Source organism: Fomitopsis serialis, assembly GCF_022376445.1.
Source record: "Fomitopsis serialis strain Sig1Antser10 chromosome Unknown B0H18scaffold_23, whole genome shotgun sequence".
NCBI classification, from domain to species: Eukaryota; Fungi; Basidiomycota; class Agaricomycetes; order Polyporales; family Fomitopsidaceae; genus Fomitopsis; species Fomitopsis serialis.
In genome coordinates, this window is record NW_025954983.1 from 53,652 (window position 1) to 73,843 (window position 20,192).

Sequence of the window (20,192 nt, forward strand, 5' to 3'; positions counted from 1 at the left end):
TCAGTGCTCAGTGCATGTTCGACCTCACGGTCGGACGGCGCCTGCTCCGTGGGTGCTCCGGCTGAGTTCTCCTGGTCGGAGGACTCAGTTCGAGCGGTCTGTGCACGCGATGAACGGCTGCGACTGCTGCTGCTCGCCGCCGACAGTGCCTCGTCGACGGCGTCCATCAGATCCTTGCGGGTCTGATTGGACTCCTCGAGCGCAGCATTAATCCGCTGCTGACTCGCCGCGGCTTCGGCGAGTGTTTGCTCGAGCCGCTCTTGGCTCGCGGCGAGCTTGGACTTGATCTCCGCTCGCAACGCCTTGAGCTTGCTGCGGGTTCCACTTCGGGTTCCGCGGCTGCTCCGAGTTGCTTCGGAGGGGTTGGTTATCGATCCAGACATCTTGTCAAGGTCTTCCTGGGTCGACTAGAGGGTTTGATAGAGCATAGAGTTTGAGTTTCGAGAGGTTGTTGCCTAGAGTAGAGAATCCCCAGAGTAGAAGCTTTTCTGGAGCGCAAAAAAGTGTAAGGCGCCTCACTCGTCGTGCCTCGTATGCGCTGCACCCAGTCTCTATTCAAGGAGATCTGTCTACAGAGTGCATACAAAGCGGTGACGAGGTAAAGGCTCAGGACTCGTAGGTGCGCCGGCGCGCCATACGAGTCCTGGAGCAAACAAGGACAAATATGTAATGTAAGATATACCGTAACGGGAATATCCGTTACACGATCGTAGGGTAGGGCGAACCTAGGATATCTCCCTGGTTGCCATCGCGGTGGAAGACCTCGTCAAGGTAACGCATCAACTCGTCAATCTCGGGGAACGACCTGGGAGCAGGAAGCGTATCGTTCGCTAGCAGGATAGCCCGGCTACGGGACTCGAACAAGAAGCGCTGTTCGAAGGTCGGTACGATGGTTCGAAGGATAGTCAATGTCCGGAGGCACGTACGATCATCCAACGGACTCCGTGGGCCCAAGCCAGCCACTCTCCGGGACTGTTGGCATCGTATCGCGGCTCGACAAGTCCCTCGGTCTTGAGGACCTCTAGGAGGCGGTAGTAGCGGGCAGCATACGCTTCGGAAGTTGGGTCGAGGTGCGGCATGTTCGTGTAAGCCAGGCAAACTCCTGCGGCTGTCTCATATCTTCGAGGACTGTCACCGGCTCCGGTTATGACCTTCACCGTTCGGGGACGGTCGCCCGTTATTCGGAACTTGCGGAAGGCCGAGTTGGGTTCTCTCATGTGTTAGTAGGTCCGGGTCGAGCGTTGTGACAGTCTCCGATTGGCTATTTTCCTTATCACTCTCATTCATCATTTCTTGGATTTCTCTTGGCTCTCTTGGTCTTCGGACCGTATTTTCCTGTATATACTCTGGGACTTGTTCCCTTCGAATCTCAGCATCAGGGAAAACCGCCCAAAACCCCAAGACGTTGGCGAGATGTCCAAGAGCTCTTGAATGCCTCTTGAAGAGATCCATATCTATTCAAGATGTCGACAACAGCTCAAGACAAGTCCCTCGATATATAGAGAGCACTATTGCTCAGTGACATCTCTGATAGCTCTTTACTATCTTTCTTACAGGTTGGGAACGCCAGCCGTATGGCCCATATTCTGGCAGCTCTTCAACTTCTCTGAGAGCATTATGCTAATCTCTCAACAGACCACATCAATTCCAATTCGGGCCATTGCATTCGGCGTATTGCAGCATAGAAATCATATCCATTGACATACAACATACAGCCCGTCGAAGCTATGCTAATATCCTACATCCAGTGCGTGTTGTACAATGTGAGCTATAAATCGATTTGCTGGTTGTGAAGGAAGAAAAGCACAGCTACAGTATTGTGAGCGACAAATGATACGTAGTACATATGTGAGCGACGGACGATGAGTAGTACATACAAGCTGTGAGAGCATCGAGACAGACAGGTATATCACCGGCTTGGAGGCTTGGATCCAATGTGAGAACGGAAGTACACGCCCCACGCGCAACCTGCAAATGATCAGTGAATAAGCCCACCAGACAAGACGGGACCATACCCATATTTGCAATCACCTCACGCCCGCTGCCCTCAGGCTTTCTTGCCCTTGGTCGCGGTGGGAGGATTACGCTGGGTCGAAGGACCCGCTTCCTGGTCGGCAGCTGCGGTGGATGCCGTGGTCGGTGTCGCAGCGGCAGCCTTGCCCTTGCTCCATCGGCCGATCACCAGCCCCAAGTCAATGCCATCGTCCACATCGACACTCTTGCCGGTTTGCTTCGGGGCCGAGCTTTGAGCAATCCCCGCGAAGGCCCTGACAGATGGCTGTTAACACTAGCAGAGTCGGAAGCTGACCACTTACCTGATGTTAGTGACCAGGGTGTCATTCAAGGACTCAACGAGTGCGGCGACACCCTCATTATAGGCACGGCTATTGGGGTCTGCATGTCGACGGAGCTTCTCGATGCCTGCAAACAAGCGATCGAACCTAAGAAACTGAGTGTCAGCGTCAGCAAGACCCCATTGCAAGGGGATGTACTCGGCCGCATAAGTCTTCTCCTCGAAGGCGACGGTTGAGTTGCCCTTCAGAGATTCATCCAGGGCTACCAAGATCTAACAGTGTGTTAGAAGTGAGTCAATGGAATATTCCGGCACTCACTGCACTGCACGTCAAGGCAATCATGTTGCTCGACGGCGGCATGACATCAAGGTCGAACCGCTCTCGGTTCTCACTGCGGAGAGCCTCTGGATGCTGCCCAACCCACCACTGACGGGCCATCACCTCAGCAATGACGATGCTGTGGAATGGTGTGTCGAGGTCGGGGGTTTCCCATAGCTGTTGCAAGTTAGCTAGCTAGGAAAAAGACTGATCAGTGATGCACGTACCGAAGGGTCCACGCCGGGATCCGGCAGCTCCACGTTCCCGTAGTGGAAGGTATTGTTTTGCTTCAGGAACCTGATGCGTGCCTCCTTCGCCTTCTGCAGCTTCGCCGTACGACTCACCACATCCAACCCGGTGTCCGAGATCTTGATGGACAACAACTCCTTCTCCACGACACGCTTTGCTTTCTGCTTCAGTTCTTGTCGGATTTGCGCCGCCGCCCTGTAGACCTGAGACATGGAAACCAAATTATCATTAGCATGGGATAGCTGACGCGAAACACTCACATATCTGCCCATCTTCGCTTGGATCTTCTCATCCGACCACAGCGGGGCGAAGTCCTTTTGGAACTCATCCGTCTGGTACTTCTGCAGGATTTGAAGGTCGTTCATGATGTTGATCGGGATGGTGAGCTTCTCCATGCTGGTGCCTTTCAAGCGCGGCCACGCATTCTCGAGGGCGATGTAGACCCGCAGCTCTTGCATTGCTTTGTGCAGGAAGCTCTTGACAGGCTCTTTCACGAACAGCTCCTTGACGTCCTTGACGTCCTTGACGTCCTGCAGCTGCGTCGATGTGACGTCCTTGGTCCTGGTACTGGTTTTCTGCACCTTGGCCTTGCCTTTGTTCTTCGAGTCCGCATTGTCGATCGTCTGTATGATGAGCTACAAGATTTGGTTAGTCTAGATTCCGCCATTCAAAAATGCTTACATCGTCAGCTCCGTCAAGTTCATCCAACTGATCCTCGTCACTGGCGTCCTCGTGCTCTTCAACTTCGGGCTGGTAAGAGGAGCTATCATCGCCGGAGCCATCGTCCAAGCTGCCAGATGCCCCGTCTTTGACCTTACTCACCGTCGCCGGCGGTTCGCCGGCAGACGCGCTGTCAATCTCTCCAGAGGGCTGAGGGCTACCGACCGGATCTCATGAACAGCCCATTAGTGGGGCTTTGATTCGTTGAGAACCTGTGCATCATGGACTTACCTTCAGCATCCGACAACGGCACGTTGAATCGGCCACCCTTCCTCTTGAGAACCCCTTCCCTGCTTCCACCCTGCAGGACACTCCGGACAGGACCCACGGGCTTGGCTCTCCTAGTCGTTGCACCTATCCAAGTGTTAGGCTGTGTTGAGGCTTACTCGTATAGCCACATACCAAGTCGATCGGTAAGCGCTTTCTCCTCATTGGAGATACTTTGTCCTTGCTTGCGAGCCCTCGCACCACGGGGTTCCTCAATCTCATCTTTCTCTGCAGCCGGTTGCCCTGTATATGGAAACGGTACGTCTTGAGCTCTGCGTGTGGGACAGAGTTATGCAACTCACTCAGCACAATTGTGTCACCCTCCTCCGGCTCAGCAGCTTCTGGTGAGTCAATCTCTACCGTGTTGGTCTTTGGTTTCTTCTTGTTGGCAGGCTCCGCAGCCGACTCGTCATCACTGCTCTCCTTTTCAGAATCGATGGCCTTCCTCTTGCGCGGCTTGGCCGTCGGTCTTGACTTCGAAGAGGAGGCTCCTATAGCCGTTGACGAGCGGTGGCTGAGCTGACATACTACGATGACTCACCTTCCTTCGCCTTTCCTTTGGTCTTGCGCCTGACTGCAACTTCGCTGCCCTCCCCGGTGGACTCTCCGCCATCCTGCCCACTCTCCCCCAACATGTCGATATTGCCTTCGTGTTCTTCATCTATCATGGCGGCACTGTTGGCCTGTATAGCTACAGAAATGTCAGTGTGCCATATTCCACCATTACCGCTATTCTGTGAAGACTCACTGTCCCAACGATCCTTCTCAGCTTTGCCCTTCTTGTTCGCAGCCGCAACCATCGACCTAGCCATTACATCCAGCTCCTTGGGAGCCAGATCAGGGCGCTGCACCTTGAGCACGTCCTTCATCAATTTGAGGCTTTGCTGATAGGTTAGTGGGGTTGCTCCGGTCGACCCGCCTTTGCCAGACGGGGGCTTTGCGCTCGAGGCCGCATTCTTGCTGGGCAGGGGCTTTGGTTCCGAGGCGTCATGCTTGCTCGAGGAAGCCTGCGTTGGTGAACCTCGTCTGGCTGCCGGTTTTTTGCTCGAGGTCGCCTTGGTCGGGACGGACACAGCGGGCTTCTTCGTGGACCTTGTTTCGCGCTGAGACATGCTGTGAGTTGGCTACAAGGGATGCAAGGAGACAGACTTGTCACAGCAGGTGGAATCACTTGAGTGATTCCGCAACCGATAGTGAAAACATTGCGGGTTGGCGATACGGAGATGCGCGGAACACGTCTGACTTCGCGAAGCGTGATTCAAACACGCTCCGACAATTGCTGGCCCAGGCTCTTCAAGAGTGCGTAGATATGTTGACCGAGAGTTATGGTTGAGCTGGAGGTTCAAAAACAAGTCATTACGTGGCAATACGTGATGTCTGTCAAATAATATGCATTCGGGTAACATAACATACACAGCGCTAACTCTACTGAAAGTGACCCTTCTTTCCCTCAAGTGCACCTTTCGTTCGTCAGCTGTGCTGGTCTGTGCGTTGTTCCAGTCCATGCACTATGTGCACCCTCTCCCTCGTTTCCTATCCTCTCGCCTGCTCATCCACTCGCCAACACACTCACCCATCCAGTAGTCCGCCTGCCCACGGTCGGCGTGTGTTGTGCACGGAATGCCCGGCATGGCCGTTGGTCTGTACTAATGCGCGTGGGGTTCACCAATCATCTGTTGGCCGTGCCTGCGTACTGAGCACTGAGCATCCGTCCAGTGTGCTCGCGATCGGCCTCCGTACCGTCGCCTGCCGGGCGCTCCGTAGCTCGTGGGAGCTTTCAGTTGTCATCACTTACCTTATTTGGGTTCGCAATGCATTGCGAACCCAAAAGCGGATCCTACGACAGGTGGTCCCGACGCACATCTCCGCGTGTCTGTCCTGGTCGAGTACACTTCAGTGAAATGCATACGTCTGTGTCGACCGATGGGCGCACAGCCTGACACCACATCCCCTGGTCCACGTTCTCGCCCTCCGGATCCCGAGCCATCCCGCCCTTCCCGTCCCAGTACGTACGTGGTGCTCTCCGCCTGACCGCGTGTGCTCGTGTCAATGCGACACGCGTCCAGCGTGCGTGAATGCGTGCACTGTGGTACGTCGTCCGCGCTGTTCACTTCCGTACGTCCGGCATTCGAGCTGACGTGTGGTCCATCCTTCTGAGATGCTCGTCCAGCAGAGTGTCATCGATGGGCGAGCAAGCGAGCTGCGAGAGCAGAAGGGAGGGCGAGCTAGCGAAGAGGGGAGAGTGGGCATGCGAACGAGCTAGCCAGGGCGTGAGTAGGCAGACGAGCGGGGCGGGCAAGTGAGCGAGCGCCAAGCAGGCGAGCGGGTGAGACGAGTGAGACGGGCGAGAGCGGGCGGGTGATGAGTCGATCGAGTAGTTGTGCGTACCCTAGAATACGATGCGCGAACCGTGGAACGACGGTGGAAAGACCGGGCTCCGTCAGGACGATGTCAGCAGCGCCGCCAGCAGCGTCGGTAGTACCCTCGACGGCGATACCGACGTCAGCGTGGGACAGAGCGGGAGCGTTGTTATCACCGTCACTAGTCATCGCGACTAAGTGACCCAGACCTGGAGACGCGCTCGAAGCCGTTGCCCTGAACTTCGAAGTTGTCGCCATCGACATCCTCGTAGGCAACCGCGAGAGCGCGCAGACCGCAGAACGGGCGGGCAAGACAGGGTGATGGTGAGGGTGCGGGCGGGCGAGACGGGCGGACAGGAAAGAGCGGGTGAGCGAGCGAGGTAGTGAGAAGGCGAGCGCGGGCGGACGAGAACGGGGAAAGCGAGCGGGAAAGCGAGAAGGCAAGCGCGTGAGCAAGAATGGGCACGCGAGCGGGAGTGGGAGGTTGGCTGTGTGACGGCACGAATGCCTCTGGTGCGTCGTTGTCGTCCGCGAGGTGGCAACACAGCAGGTGCGTCCAGTGTTCAAGTTTTTGCGATTTACTGTGACTAGGACCGTACTCGGTACCCCACGGGTTCGCATGACCCATGCTCTGCACGGAGTGAGGGAAGGCGGGCGGGCGAAGCACGGATGAGCGAGCGGACGAGCAAGCAGGCAACCTGGCAAGTCTAGCGGTAGGGCGAGGGAAGGCTGGAAAGAACAGACGGGCGAGCGAGGGCGAGTGAGAGTGGGCGGGTGGGCGCGAGACGGCGGGACAAGACTGGGAAATTCTTTTCAACGAAGCGAGTGAGCGTGAGGACAGAGGTAAGTACATACCGGCAGTGTGACTCTGAGTTCTGGCGCGTCAAGTCTTTAGCGCCTGAGCCTGGCGCGCTGCTCTCGACGACCGTCCAAACCCGGTCCAAACCAAGTCCAAACTCGCGTGCCCGCCCACTACTCGCGCGTCGACCCATCTGCCTGGCTCGCGCGCCATCTCGACCGTTTGTTCACACTCGCCCGCCCGTCTCCACGCGCGTTGATCCGCCCGTCTGCGTGCGCACTTGCTGGACTCTCGTCGTACCCAACTCACGCCGCTGCTACTACCAACCACCATGACCGACTCCCATGCGTTAAGGATCCCGCGCCTTCTCCTGGTCACAAGAAAACGAACGCGGAAGGAGGAGAGAGAGGGTGGGTGGAACTTGAACGTGCAGGGCGAGTCGGGGAAGAGGGAGATTGGAGCGAGCGCAAAGGTTCGGAAACCAAAGGTGCGCCCCGGTTGTTGCATGTACCTTGATTGGCTCAGATTGGCTCGCCCGCTCACCCACTCGCTCGCCCGCTCCGCCGCCCATGTGCTCGCCCGATCGCCGGCCCATCCACTCGCCCGCCGGCCTGTCCATCCGCTCGTTCGCCCACTCGCCACGGTCTCACTCACTTATCCGCCCGCCTGCCCGCCCGTCAATCCGCCTGTCCTGCCCGCTCACTTCCCCGTTCACCTGCTCGTCTCGTTCACCCGCTCGTCTGTGCAGTGTCCAGTCACCCAGTAACTCGCCCGTCCGAGACTCCGCACTCGCTCGCACGCCTACTCGCTCGTCCTTCCGTCCGTCCGTCCTCTCCCTCGTTCGCCCATTCACACATTCGTCCGCTCGCTGACTCGTCCAGCCGGCCGCTGGCCGGCGTGCTTCCCGTGCTGACTGGACGACCACCCACACGCGCAGCATCGCCCGCTCGAATGGGCTTAGACGTAGGACTGGATGACAGCCAGGGCGGGCTCTCGCGCAGGGCCGCAGTCGTTCACGCCAGCGATCTTCAATTCTCTCCTCTGACTAGTTCGCAAGCCGGGTCGAGGCCACCATCATGATCAATCCCACCATCCTCAGCACCGACCCCCCAACTCCTCCTGCACGCCCATTCTCTCGTCTGTTCGCGCTCCCACCGGCCCACTTGCTCACCCGCCCGTCCGCCTGTCCGCTCGCTCGACCGCTCGATCGCCGGCTCATCGACTCACTCGCTGGCCCGTCCATGCGCTCGTTCGCCCATTTTTCCGAGGTTTCACTCACTGACTCGCCCGCCGGCTCGTCAATCCCTCTGCCCGCCTGTCTATCTGTCCGGCCGCACAGCAACTCGCCCGTCCGCACTCGCTCGTACGTCCACTCGCTAGTTCTCCCGTCCACTCGTCCGTCCACCCATTCACTCGCTCGCCCACGTCTGCCTCGACTGGCTGAGACGTGCGCACAAGACGGCGGAACTGACAACCAGGCCGATGTGGGCGAGCGGGATGAATTCCGATTGCGGAAGTGCAAGGCTAACGAGGTGGAGGAGGACCACCGGGATTGCGCGCGCAGCATGGACCGGGCGAACGGGGTTCGGCGCGGGCCAGGTAGTTTTCGATACCATCGTGGACGTTGCGAACCGCACGACAATCCATCTGGAGGACGTGTTCAACATCACGCCTCCCCGCAGATCTGCGACCGTGCGGAGGAGGGCGAGCATTATCATTCTGCCGTCTGCACCCTGTTCGACGTCGCCCACAATTGGATATACTGCTGCGTCGACAGCGCGGGCGACGTCAGCCGCGACACATCCCGCGAGGCATTCGTCGACAACACCCGAGCAGCATCTCATCCAGGACACGGGAACAGCCTCGACAATGTCTTCCGCGCACTCCGCGCGTGGGGCATCGACACGCGGCAGGGTGAGGCATCAGGTCATAGTGCGACTCTGAAGTGTGTGGACGAGCAGGGGTACGTGTGGACCAAGGAGGTGAAGGAACGGGGCAAGGGACTCTGGATGGATTGTTGGGAGCTTGCGGACAAGGATACGGAGGCGTGTGGATGACCTCGAGCAGAGCCTTAGCATTATGGGGGTTGCAAATAGTGTACATAGTCATAACACAAATATATTGCTCGTTTACAAATAGCTTCTGATACATTGTTGGGTGCAATGATTGATTAAGATATTTGAAAGTCTGGAATGGCCTGACAGCCTGCTATGACTGGCAAAACATGCTGGAGAGCGGACACAGGCTCCAGAATGCTATTGAGACATATTGGAGTTAAGGCAAACATCTTTTTGACAGCCCTCAGACATGTTTGGCCAGGTTAAGGAAGGTTTGGAAATTGGCCAATCTGTTGGGCGTCCAAAGTGTTTTTCCTGATGAGAGACCCCCTTACCCTCTCAATCTCACCTCGCACCGGCGAGGTTCGTCAGTCAGCCAGTACGTTCGAAGTCAGCAAGTTCGCCGGTCAGTCAGTACGTTCGAAGTCAGTCAGTCAGTTCGCCAGTACGTTCGCCAGCTCGTAGTAGCCCCGAGAGGCTCTACACTTCTTCTCCTGCCGTCGCTCGCCTTCCTTGTCGCCGCTCGTTCGACACGTTTGTCGAAACTCTCCCTCCTACCTTCGAGGCTTAGCCCTCGTCTTCGAACAGTCTTCGATATCTTCGAAGCTCTCCCACGTCGTTCGGAGTCTTGTCCGTCCTCCTCCTTCTTACCTAGACCACTGTACAGTCCCCCGTACATCTCATAGACGCAGAGGCCTCGCATACCACTGCTCGACCTCACGGTTGGGTTTTTGTGTGGCTTTTGTGTTCTTTTCGGTCGCGTCACCGGTGGGTTAGCCTTATGGAAGGTTTGCGGTCGAGCCATCGAGGCGTCCTGACGCGCTTTCTCCAGGGTTTGCCACTCATCCTCTCCGGTTATTCTGCCAAAGGTGGTGGGTGCGCATCTCCGGCGGAGGTGGTTAATAAACGGCCTCAGGTATTTCGCAAGGGGGGCGCCGATCCAGCCCTTCTCCTCCCACAGCGGTGTCTTGTCGAAAATTAGTGTGGGCAACACGCTGTCCGTGCTCAGGAAATTTAGTGGTGCGTCCAGAGGTGTTCGCTCGGCAGCACACATTGCAGCCAAAAGGGCCCCCGGCTCGGTCACGTCGGTATTCGGGTCTGCAGTCGGGGTGACCAGTATGTTCCGCTCGTCATTGGGGCCGAAATAGGCCGCATAGGTGCTCCGGTCGGCGCGGGAGACAGGGTCCGGCGCATCAGGGTTCTCTGTGGGCCGGAAAAGCATCACCGTTGTGGACTCCTCCGGGACTGCGATTCCGGGGCGTCGCCTGATCGCCGGGGGTTCTGTGAGAGTACTTGGGTGGACGAAGACACGGAAGGTCTCCGATATGCCCCCTCTGGACGTGACCGACGGGTTGAATACGAGTACATCGCCTTTGTCCAAGGCCGCTTCTTCATTTCGCTCCATTCGTCGCCTAGTCAGGGTAAGCCCGTCTGTGACGTCCGGGATCAGGGGGTTCCACTTAGGTAGGATTTCGCTAAGGATTCGGAAGGCTGCAAGCCTGCAAGTAGCGGGGTGAGTGCATCCTTTTTGCCGGGAGGACTGGCATTCTGGACAGGCGCAGTCATTGTCCTCCCACTCCGTATATCGTGTGGTAGGCTGGTCCCCGCAGGTCGACCGGGTAGCCTCAAGTAAGTCCGAGATTACTATCACTCCGTGGGTCTCCCGTAGACAATCGCTAATTTTTGTGTTATTTATTCTACGGAGTGCTTTGGTCGCACCGATGTGGTACCAAGCCGGCAGTTCCCTCTTTAGGGACGTGTCAACCTTTATTGCTTCAAGGTGTACACCTAAGCGTTTCCCCGCACTCAACATTCGCCGTATGTATAGTGGTAGGCCGGAGCGTGCGCTCAACGACGGGTCCCAGCTCTGCAGGTAAGTGTTTATTTGCGCCTTTGGCCTGATTACTCCAGTATCCTTCTTTGCGTGCTTATTAATAATAGCGTCCATAGCGAAAGCCCAGACAGGTCTGTCATTCGTCAGGGTTAGGTAACGTTTTACCCACATTAGATCGATTGCATCGTTTCGTGCCTCTATATCCAGCAGGCCTAAGCCCCCCTCACGGACCGGGCGGTACAAGGTGGCCGTATTAACTGGTGGTATTCCCTCCGAGTTCCATATAAATGTGCGTATAATCTTCTTCAGTTCTGCTTCGACTGATTTTGGCATACCCTGAACTACCGCAAGGTACTGAGAGATTCCTCCTGGGCCCATCTGAATGATGTGTCTTTGTCCTATCATTGAGGGTCTGCATTGTCCCCATCGCTTCAGGAATTGTCTGATTTTCGTGAGTGCCGGGGTCCACACTGCAGTCTGTTCTACATTGTTTCCGATCCAGGCGCCTAGGATTCGGACTGGTTCGCCCTCCGTGGCTACATGCACGTTCAGGGGAATGGTCCCTGACGAGACCAGGTCAGGGTTCAGTCGGCGTGTGGAGACTACGGACTGTCTGTATTCAGGTGAGCCCACCGGTACTACCTCGGTCTTCCCGTCATTGAATTTGGCTCTTGAAGCCATGCACCAGCGGCTCAGGATATCCCATAGGTCGGTCCAGCTATCGTGTTTCGATAGGAAGGTGGACGTATCGTCCGCAAATAGCTTCGTAATCAGTCTATCGGCCGCACCTGGGATTTGGAAGCCTTTTAGGCTGGAGGTGCGTAGCAAAATTGCTAGTGGCTCGATTGCTATGTCGAATAATAGGCATGAGAGAGGGTCGCCCTGTCTCACTCCTCGTACGACGTCGAAGAACGCACTGGTCTCTCCGTTCACTATGACTCTCGTTTTCGCCGTCGAGTATAGCTCGCGGACTTTCTTAATGAAACTCGCAGGTAGGCCAAAAGCTTCCAAGGTCTTCCACAGGTACGCATGATCTATCTTGTCATATGCTTTTTCTTGGTCTAAGGCGACTATAATACCATCTTCTTCGGTAGCTTCAGCATAGTCGACCAGGACTCGGCAGGTCTGTGTTTGGTCCTCAATATGACGTCCCGGCACGAAGCCCGCCTGGTCAGGGTGTATGAGCTTGGTTGCGACCTCTCCCAGCCTCGACGTCAGGGCTCGGGTGTAGACTTTGTAGTCTGAGTTCAGGAGCGTAATAGGTCTGTAGTTCGCAATTTCCCGTCTATCACCTTTCTGTTAAGTAGTCAAGGCTATTGAAGGCCTCTCCTTCCGTGCTGTCACTCATAAGGGACTTCCAAAACTCGTACGGGATCCCATCCAGGCCCGGTGTGAGGCGCCTTACTCGTCGTGCCTCGTATGCGCTGCACCCAGTCTCTATTCAAGAGGTACTGTCTACAGATTGCATACAAAGGCGGTGACGAGGTAAAGGCTGAGGACTCGTAGGTGCACTGGCGCGCCATACGAGTCCTCGAGCAAACAAAGACAAACATATAAGGTAAGACATACCGTAACGGGAATATCCGTTACACCCTCCCCCACTGGACACGACCACGGGTCCCAGTGATAACCAGAGAAACAGAGAGAAAAAGGAAAGAAAGGAAACATATACGCAACAACCCAACGGTGGTAGCGACAAGACAAAGGTGATGTCGAACTGTAGACAGCGACAAGCTACTTCGCGTCAGTGAGCAGACATGACCGTTCACCATTGTCATACACAACTTGACCAAGTTGTGCAACCGTCATGTAGACTACTACTCGGATTCTGAGTAGTAGTCTGCATCTTCGGAGTTACCCTCATCTTCAGCAGATAGTGCAGAAGAACTATAGGTATCCTCCATCTCGGACTGCTCATAGTAGTCAGAGACTACTACTGAGTTTGTCCCCTCAGAACCTGGATCCGAAGAATCCCACGAGCTATGATGCTCAGACTCGGAGAGATACTCTGACTCAACATGGTCAGAGTAATCCTCGCGAGTTGTGGTACGGGGCTCCTCATCAGAGGAGTTGTACCAGTCGGAGTCATCCTGAGGTCGACTGCGAGGTGGTACAACAAACCATCCCAGCTTGTTGTAGGCCCAATGTCGCACCATCTCCATAGGAAGTGGTGCAATGAGTCGAGGGTCGAACTCGAGTGGAACCACTTCCAGCTCCCTCTGGAAGTGGTCCCATGCTCGACGAGCTGCACGAGAATATGTCCTCGGTCGCGGGGACATCTCCTCGATGGCATGCCCACAGCTAAGTGCTGACCTCTTGCAGTGAGCCCAAATGTCCCACTCGCCAGCACTCGCCGCAAACTCAGCCTCGTCGAGGTCGAGGTCAAGTTGGTCTGCAAGGAGGGTGAAGCACTCCTCACGCAGCACCTTGTCCATGGGCCATTGACTCACGTCAACAGTCACTGGCTGATTCGGTGCAGTCGGTACTCGGTTCAATGCTGGTACGTCGCGGCGCGAGGTACTAGCTTCCCGAGTAAGGTCATGGCTGCGACGGTCACCTGTATTCTGTACGTCGAGTCGATCGCTCGACACACGTGGTACAGGTGGTACCTGTCTCGATGTTCGACGTGAAGCTCGTACATCGAGCTCAACGCTGGATGTACGGCCCGTGACTGCGTCCGATCCCAGTACAACACTATGTGATGTACTGGCCACTCGTGAAGTGTACTGCACATTGAGTCCCTGGCTCGATGTGCGAGTAGCTGACCTTCGTGTCGAGTCCCCATGGATAGCCTGTACGTCAAGCTCACGGCTTGGCGTCCATATCACTGCCGGATCCGAGGCCAGTACATCTCGGTGTGATGTACTGGTGGTGGTGTGGAACAAGCGGTGGCCGCTTGAGGCCCCGCTCCCTTCCCCTCTCAGGAGGGTGTCCCCCCTCGTGGCGGAGGTAGCTCCTCCCTGTGCTGAGTCCAATGAGTCCAGCCCTCGCGCTGGCTGTTCCTTCTTACGGGCGCGCGACGACGCCCTGGTCGTCGCGTCATTCGATGCGGGCACATCACCCAGTAAGCCGGATGCACCCGCCACACCACACGGTCCAGGTAATTGTACCCGCGAGGACGAGGATTCGTCCTCGTCAATGGTCCCTTGCCCTGGAACTACCGACGTGACCTCGTCAGTCCCCGTCCCTTCATTTGACTGCGCTGGGTCCGGGGAAGAAGGCAGCACATCCGTCTTGGATGTGCTCGGCAGCAGGTACTGGTCTTGTTTGCTGAATGTGTCAAGTACCTCGCGGTACTTGGCGTGGTGTTCGTCGCCGTAATCCGCGGCCAGTCCACGTCGGTCTTCGAGGTGCTGCCCGTGGGCGCGACGTGCTGGTAGCACGTAGCGTCCCGTCGGTCGCCATTCGTTCTCGGGTGCAGCCTGTCGTACGTCTACCATGGTAGACGTCTCGGTCGACTGCTCGCGATCTACCGACTGGGGCTCATCCGCTTTCCCATCCTGACGTTCGTTCACGACGATTGAATGTTTCGTCCCAGCGCGACACGGCGGTGGCACTGCAACCAAAGAAGATGAGTTGGCGAGTACCTCATGGTACTCGCCCTTGGCAGTCGGACAATCATGTCCGTCTGCCGTATGCTCTGAGTGCGAATCCAGTGGGTGTGCGAGTTCCCTGAGGTACTCGCACTCCTCCTTAAGAGGATGTTCAGCAGCACCTACATCGAGCATAGAGCTCGATGGCAGTGCCGCACCAGTCGTGACGAGGCGGGGCGAGTCGGTAGTGCATGTAGTATGCGTTCCGAACGCACCGCCATGCATGGCTGCTGATGCGACTACGCTGTCGCTTTGTGATGTGGGCGGACCACCGTCGATTGCGACGACCTTCCGGGTGGTCGCGATCGACGCTGGTAGTAGTACAGTAGGTGATGGTGGCGGGGCGAGTACCGCGAGGTACTCGCCGTCCGAGTCGCCGCCGAACTCCTTAGCATAGACGTCGGTCGAGAGGCCCGACGTCTGTGCATGAGTCGTGACCGTGTTGGATACATCGGATGAGCTCGCTCGCTCGCCGATCGTACCGCGTTGCCTGGCTGTGCCAGGTGCGACCTGTAGGTCGCCTCCTGGGTCATCCGTGCCCTCGTCGTACGTGGTGGCTGCCACGACAACCGCATTGGTTGTCGTGGTCGTCACAGATGGTGGTAGGGGGGCCGGAGATGGTGGTAGGGGCGAATTAGGTACGCCTAAAGGAGACGTACCTGTCGTCGAGCTATCCCGCTCGACTCGTTCGTCCTCTGTGCTTGCCCTGCACCCTTCCCCCTCTCCTCCGTCTACCGGAATCTTCCCGTCTGCCTCTCCTGCCTCCACGACCTCATCGACGTCTCCCTCATCCCCGTCCTGATCCTTCGTTCGTCCTGCGCGCGACCTCCGGGGTGTGCTCGCGGTCTCCGACTCGATGGGCCTGTCGTAGTCGCCATGGGTGTCGGGGGCCGCGGGGAGGTCGATAGGATGTTGGGTGGGGTCCCCTAGGAGTGAGCCCTCGCCGAGAACTGTGAAGTTCTCGTCGGGTTGACGGTCGGGACACCGTTCTGGCGTGTCGGGGTCCGTAAGCGCCGGCTGCTGCACTAACGGTAGTGCAGCAATCAAGTCGCGATCTCGAGCTCGCGCATTCGTTGGGAATACGCGAGCTTCGATCTGCGCGCTCGCCGGGGCGCCGGGGTCGCGAGTAGGGGGGTAGTGGTGGCTGGAGAGGTCGAGGTTGAGGTCGAGATCGTTCGTAGGACCCGCCAGTTGAACCGCGTACGGTTCAGCTGCGCACGAGCGATTGCTCGGCCGCACGTCCGTCGGGGCGATGCGGCAGTCCTGCACCGAGTTGAAGCGCAATGGGTTGCTGCTCTGAATGTGAGCGAGGTCCGCAGCTTCGTCCAGCCGGTCGAGGTCGTCTCGCGGGCTTGCCAGCTGAACCGCGACCAGCTGAGCTTTCTCGAAGAGACCAGAGGCTTGCACTTCCGACAGGAAGTGCAAGTCTTCTTGAATGGTGTTCGCGCGCGGCTGGTGGCTGCTGGAGGTGTCGAAGTCGGAATCGTCCATGGAGTCTAGCAGTTGAACCGCGCGCGGTTCGGCTGCGCATGGACGGTCGCTCTGTCGCACGTCCGTTGGGGCGATACGTGCGTCCTGGGTCGCATGCGTGACGGTTCGGCAGCCTTCTGCGTCGACGTCGTGACCAGGCGATTGGCGGTCGTAGACGAGTTCGTCCGGGGAATCTGCCAGTTGAACCGTGGATGGTTCAGCTGCGCACTGAGGGTCGCTCGCCAGAAAACTTGCGGGATCGAGCGCGTTGCGGGAGAGATCGTCGGGGTCGCTCCATGGCTCGGCCAGCTGAACCAAGGGAGGTTCAGCTGTGCTGACACTGTCGGAGGCCTGCACTTCTGCAAGGACGTGCAGTCCTTCTTGATGCGCCGCTGGTCGCGCAGTATGGCTACCCGACGAGTTGTCAGTATCATGCGGCGGATGGTGATCACGAACGCCGTGTACGTCGAGCGACGAGCTAGACGTACACGCTGCATCGCATGCAGTCGAGGTCCAATTGGGCACGTTGGGCATGCATCGCGGCATGTCCATCGTGCCGCCTCGCGAATTGAAGGGTGTGCTCTCTTGAAGAGCGGGCTCGACCCCGGACAAGAAGGATGTCGAGATGGGTACGTCCATCAGGGGCGTACCTTCAGTTCTCGACCCTTCGTGCTGGTCGGTAGCGTGTACGTCGAGCATCAAGCTCGGCGTACTCGCTCTCCATGGATCGGTGATGGACAAATGGGACACGTTGGACGTGCACTGCTGCGCGTCCACTGTGTCGCTTTGCGAGATGGACGGTACGACTGCGAGGTCGTCCCGTAGCACAGTCGTGCTATCTTGCGGAGCGGAAGGTACGACTTCGCAGTCGTACCTGGTTCCGTGACCAGCGGTACGCTCGACGAACTCCGTGTTCATCGATACGCACGCTGGCGGGGGTACTGGCACAGGCGGAGGCGAGGTGGGTACGTCCAGCATGGGCGTACCTTCGACTTGCGAGTCTTCCTGCTCGCTTTCCCTGCTCGCCCCGCACCCTTCCTCCCTCTCTCCCTTCGTGCCTTCCTCGCACCCTTCTCGTTCCTTCGGGATTTCCTCGCCGCCTCCACGATCCGCGTTCCTCGTGGTCCGCTCGGTCTTGCAGCTCGGCGCTGGGCTTGAACGCGCAGTGTTCAAGTCCTGGGTCGCGCGGCTGGGTTGCGTGTCGCCAGAGCCGCGGTATTGGTTGCCAGAGTCAAGACGCGAGTCGAGAGGGGTGAGGTGAGGAGCCGGGGAGGGAGGAATTGGCGATCTGGTACCGTGAGGTACCAGGTCGTCGGTCGCCACTGACTGGACTGGCGGTAGGTCAGCCAGCCATTCGCGAACGCGAGTTCGCACTCGCGTTGGGGCCGCGCGCGTGTCTGGTTCGCCAGACGGGCGCTCGAGGTGGCTGCCCAGAGAGTGGTAGTGGTCGAGGACGTGGAGTCGGTGGTGGCGGTCGAGTGCAGTGCGGTGAGCGCTAGCACTCAGGGCGCTCGCCACGGACCCGTGACGCTCGACGCCCGTAGGGTCGAGCGCGTCGCGCGTCGCGTCGAGCAAGTTGCTCGACATGGCGCGCACGTCATTCGACAACGAATATATATTTTTTGTGTCGCGGCTCATCTCTGAACACGCGACGAGCGTATCTACACGCGTGGGCTCGTTCCCACTGCACACAGTACTACTGTAGTACTGTGTGCCTATGCCCTCCCGGGTGCTGATGCGAGTCAGCTCCTGGTGCTGCTCGTTCAATCCAGGCACGAGCTCGACTACGGCTACGTTGTCGAGCTCGGCGCGCTCACCACTCCTCAGAGTGGTGCCGAGCTTCATCGGCTGGGTCGAAGCAGGTGGAGAGTCGGTCTCCGGGCGGTTTTGAGCGGGCTCGACATTGGGCTCGAGCCGCTCAGTGCGCGGTGCCTGTTCGACCTCACGGTCGGACGGCGCCTGCTCTGTGAGGGCTCCGGCTGAGTCCTCGCGGTGAGAGGACTCAGTCCGGGTGGTCTTCGTGCGAGAAGACCGACTGCGGCTGCTGGCCTCGGACAGAGCGGCGTCGACCGTTGCCAGCAGTTCGGCCTCGAGTTGCTTGGATTCCTCGAGGGCTTTGTTGATCCGCTCTTGACTTGCGGCGAGCTTTGCTCGGACTTCCGCACGCAACGCCTTCAGCTTGCTGCGGGTTCCACTGTGGGACCCGCGGCTGCCTCGCGAAGGTGCGGACGGGGTGTTGGTCGACTCGGACATCTTGTCGAGTTGTCGAGTTGGCCAGAGGATGATCAAAGTAGCATAGAGTTTGTTGATGTCAAATTTCGAGGTTCGAGAGTTTGTTGCCTAGAGTAGATAGTCCCCAGAGAGATAGAAGCTTTTCTGGAGCGCAAAAAAGTGTGAGGCGCCTTACTCGTCGTGCCTCGTATGCGCTGCACCCAGTCTCTATTCAAGAGGTACTGTCTACAGATTGCATACAAAGGCGGTGACGAGGTAAAGGCTGAGGACTCGTAGGTGCACTGGCGCGCCATACGAGTCCTCGAGCAAACAAAGACAAACATATAAGGTAAGACATACCGTAACGGGAATATCCGTTACACCCGGTGCGCGTCCAGATTGTGATTTCTTGAGCGCTCTTTTGACCTCATCTTTATAGATTCCGGTTTGCAGGACGGTTAGATCCCCACCGTCTAGTGTCTGTCTAACCCCGGCCAGGATCCGCCTAATTTCCGCGGCTTGAAGGTCCGCTGAGAAGCCAGGTATGTCGACAGACTGAGCGCGCTCGTGGTAGTCCCTTGCTAGTTTCGCCATTTTGTTAGACCTGTTCACAAATTGTGGTGGGGTCGTTTCTGGAATCCGTAGGTTGTATATGATATCTCTCGGCTTCTTCTCGCGGTTGACTTCCGACCAGTATTTCGTCACCCGCTCGGCATTAAGGACGTATCTTGCGGTGGTCGTGAGCTTTGAGAGAGCGTGTCGCTTCTTTTCAAGGTCGCAAATTCGGTTATGGAGGACGGCCGAGTCGTTTTGTAGCTCGCTCGATGATTGGTATGTGTTCCGGCTTTCTATCTCTTGAACATGGTCGCGTAGTCTCTTCAGTTCGGTCTGCAATCTCGGGGATTTCTTTTTTAAGTGTTCTCTAGCGCGTTTCCGGACTTCCTCCTTGAACAGTCGATGAAGCCGTTGGATGGGTGAGCTGTGTAGGGCTGCTTCGTTGTTGCAGGCTGTCCTCATTTCCTTCATCACGCTTTTGCCTAGGGTCCTCATCTCATCCATGAATTCGTTATCCTCAATAAGATGTGTAGGCATCGACCATCTACCCTTGCCTATGAAGGGGGTGTTAGCGGTGTTGAGTTTGGTGCTGATGAGCCGGTGGTCTGTTTGTACAGCCGTGGTCTTGATGTCCCATGTATGCGAGGTGCGGACTAGGGATTCCGCCGCACATATGCGGTCAATTCTAGAACGCGATACGCTGCCTCGTTGCGGATATGAGTAGTCTTTCTTGTTCGGTTCTGATAGTCTCCACCCATTGTATAGGTCAAAGTACCTGATGAGGTCTCTTAAGGCGTCGACCGCGGGTGCGTAGTCTTCTTTTGCTGGCAGCCTGTCAATGGCTTCCTCGACCAGGTTGAAGTCTCCGGTCATGACGTCAGGTTTGTTGAACCGGTCTTTCTCAGCCATGCTTAGAAGGCGACGCCAAAAAGCTGCATTATCAGTCATTGAGTTAGGGGCATATACATTGAGGATCGTGATCGATCGCTCGGCGTGCCAGTGCATGGTCAGGGTTACCGCCCGGCCAGGAATTATTTCCTTGAAGACGACATTCGAAATGTCGACTATCTCTCGGTTTAGGACTACTGCCACCCCTTGGGAGGATGTCGTGGACTCTGAGCCCGAGTTCCAAATCCGGATTCGTCTCCCATAGAGACTCTGTATCGTATTTATGTGTGTTTCATCCAGGTGCGTCTCTTGGAGGCAGAGGACGCCCAGTTTCTCCTCTCGGAGGAGCTGGTTCACGGCATTCCATTTCTGGTCTCTAGGGCCGTTCAGGGAACCTCTACCGTTGAGGTTGAGGCTTCCGATATGTAGACTAGCTTTCGTCTTTTTCCCGGACGGGACAATTCGTCCCGCCCGTACGGGATGCTCTACTATCGGAGCATCCCTTCCAGGGTTGTTCGGTACTCGGCTCTCTGTGTTTCCCTGGGCACTGTTGGTCGGTGTGCACATACCACTGAGA

General features: G+C 57.2%; 5 protein-coding genes across 5 annotated transcripts; 1 reads left to right on the top strand and 4 right to left on the bottom strand.

The window, feature by feature from the left end:
• Positions 1-2,047: 2,047 nt before the first annotated feature.
• Positions 2,048-4,960, bottom strand: B0H18DRAFT_953861 (uncharacterized protein; the record flags this gene model as incomplete). Its single annotated transcript, XM_048042223.1, has 12 exons — positions 2,048-2,267; positions 2,316-2,441; positions 2,493-2,566; positions 2,613-2,807; positions 2,840-3,064; positions 3,122-3,496; positions 3,543-3,751; positions 3,813-3,935; positions 3,984-4,091; positions 4,151-4,339; positions 4,390-4,539; positions 4,597-4,960. The coding sequence occupies 12 exons, from the start codon at positions 4,958-4,960 to the stop codon at positions 2,048-2,050; spliced, it is 2,358 nt and encodes a 785-aa protein (XP_047894837.1).
• A 690-nt stretch (positions 4,961-5,650) lies between these two features.
• Positions 5,651-6,409, bottom strand: B0H18DRAFT_999701 (uncharacterized protein). Its single transcript, XM_048045583.1, has one exon. The coding sequence runs from the start codon at positions 6,395-6,397 to the stop codon at positions 6,074-6,076; it is 324 nt and encodes a 107-aa protein (XP_047894838.1). The 5' UTR covers positions 6,398-6,409; the 3' UTR covers positions 5,651-6,073.
• A 2,163-nt stretch (positions 6,410-8,572) lies between these two features.
• On the top strand, positions 8,573-9,064 carry B0H18DRAFT_953862 (uncharacterized protein; the record flags this gene model as incomplete). The annotated part of the gene is made up of 1 exon (XM_048042224.1): positions 8,573-9,064. The coding sequence occupies one exon, from the start codon at positions 8,573-8,575 to the stop codon at positions 9,062-9,064; it is 492 nt and encodes a 163-aa protein (XP_047894839.1).
• Positions 9,065-12,438: 3,374 nt separating this feature from the next.
• On the bottom strand, positions 12,439-13,858 carry B0H18DRAFT_999706 (uncharacterized protein; the record flags this gene model as incomplete). The annotated part of the gene is made up of 7 exons (XM_048045584.1): positions 12,439-12,998; positions 13,020-13,324; positions 13,349-13,363; positions 13,385-13,507; positions 13,538-13,604; positions 13,626-13,702; positions 13,727-13,858. Coding segments are annotated over 7 exons (1,002 nt in total), but the record flags the coding sequence as incomplete, so codon positions are not given.
• Positions 13,859-18,418: 4,560 nt separating this feature from the next.
• Positions 18,419-20,182, bottom strand: B0H18DRAFT_874561 (Endonuclease/exonuclease/phosphatase; the record flags this gene model as incomplete). Its single annotated transcript, XM_048040361.1, has 1 exon — positions 18,419-20,182. One exon carries the CDS (start codon positions 20,180-20,182, stop codon positions 18,419-18,421), a length of 1,764 nt encoding a protein of 587 aa, XP_047894841.1.
• Between the last annotated feature and the right edge of the window lie 10 nt (positions 20,183-20,192).

Bases quoted from the DNA above. Each gene is read 5' to 3' on its own strand.
- B0H18DRAFT_999701 (XM_048045583.1), bottom strand. From the start codon at position 6,397: ATGACTAGTGACGGTGATAACAACGCTCCCGCTCTGTCCCACGCTGAC.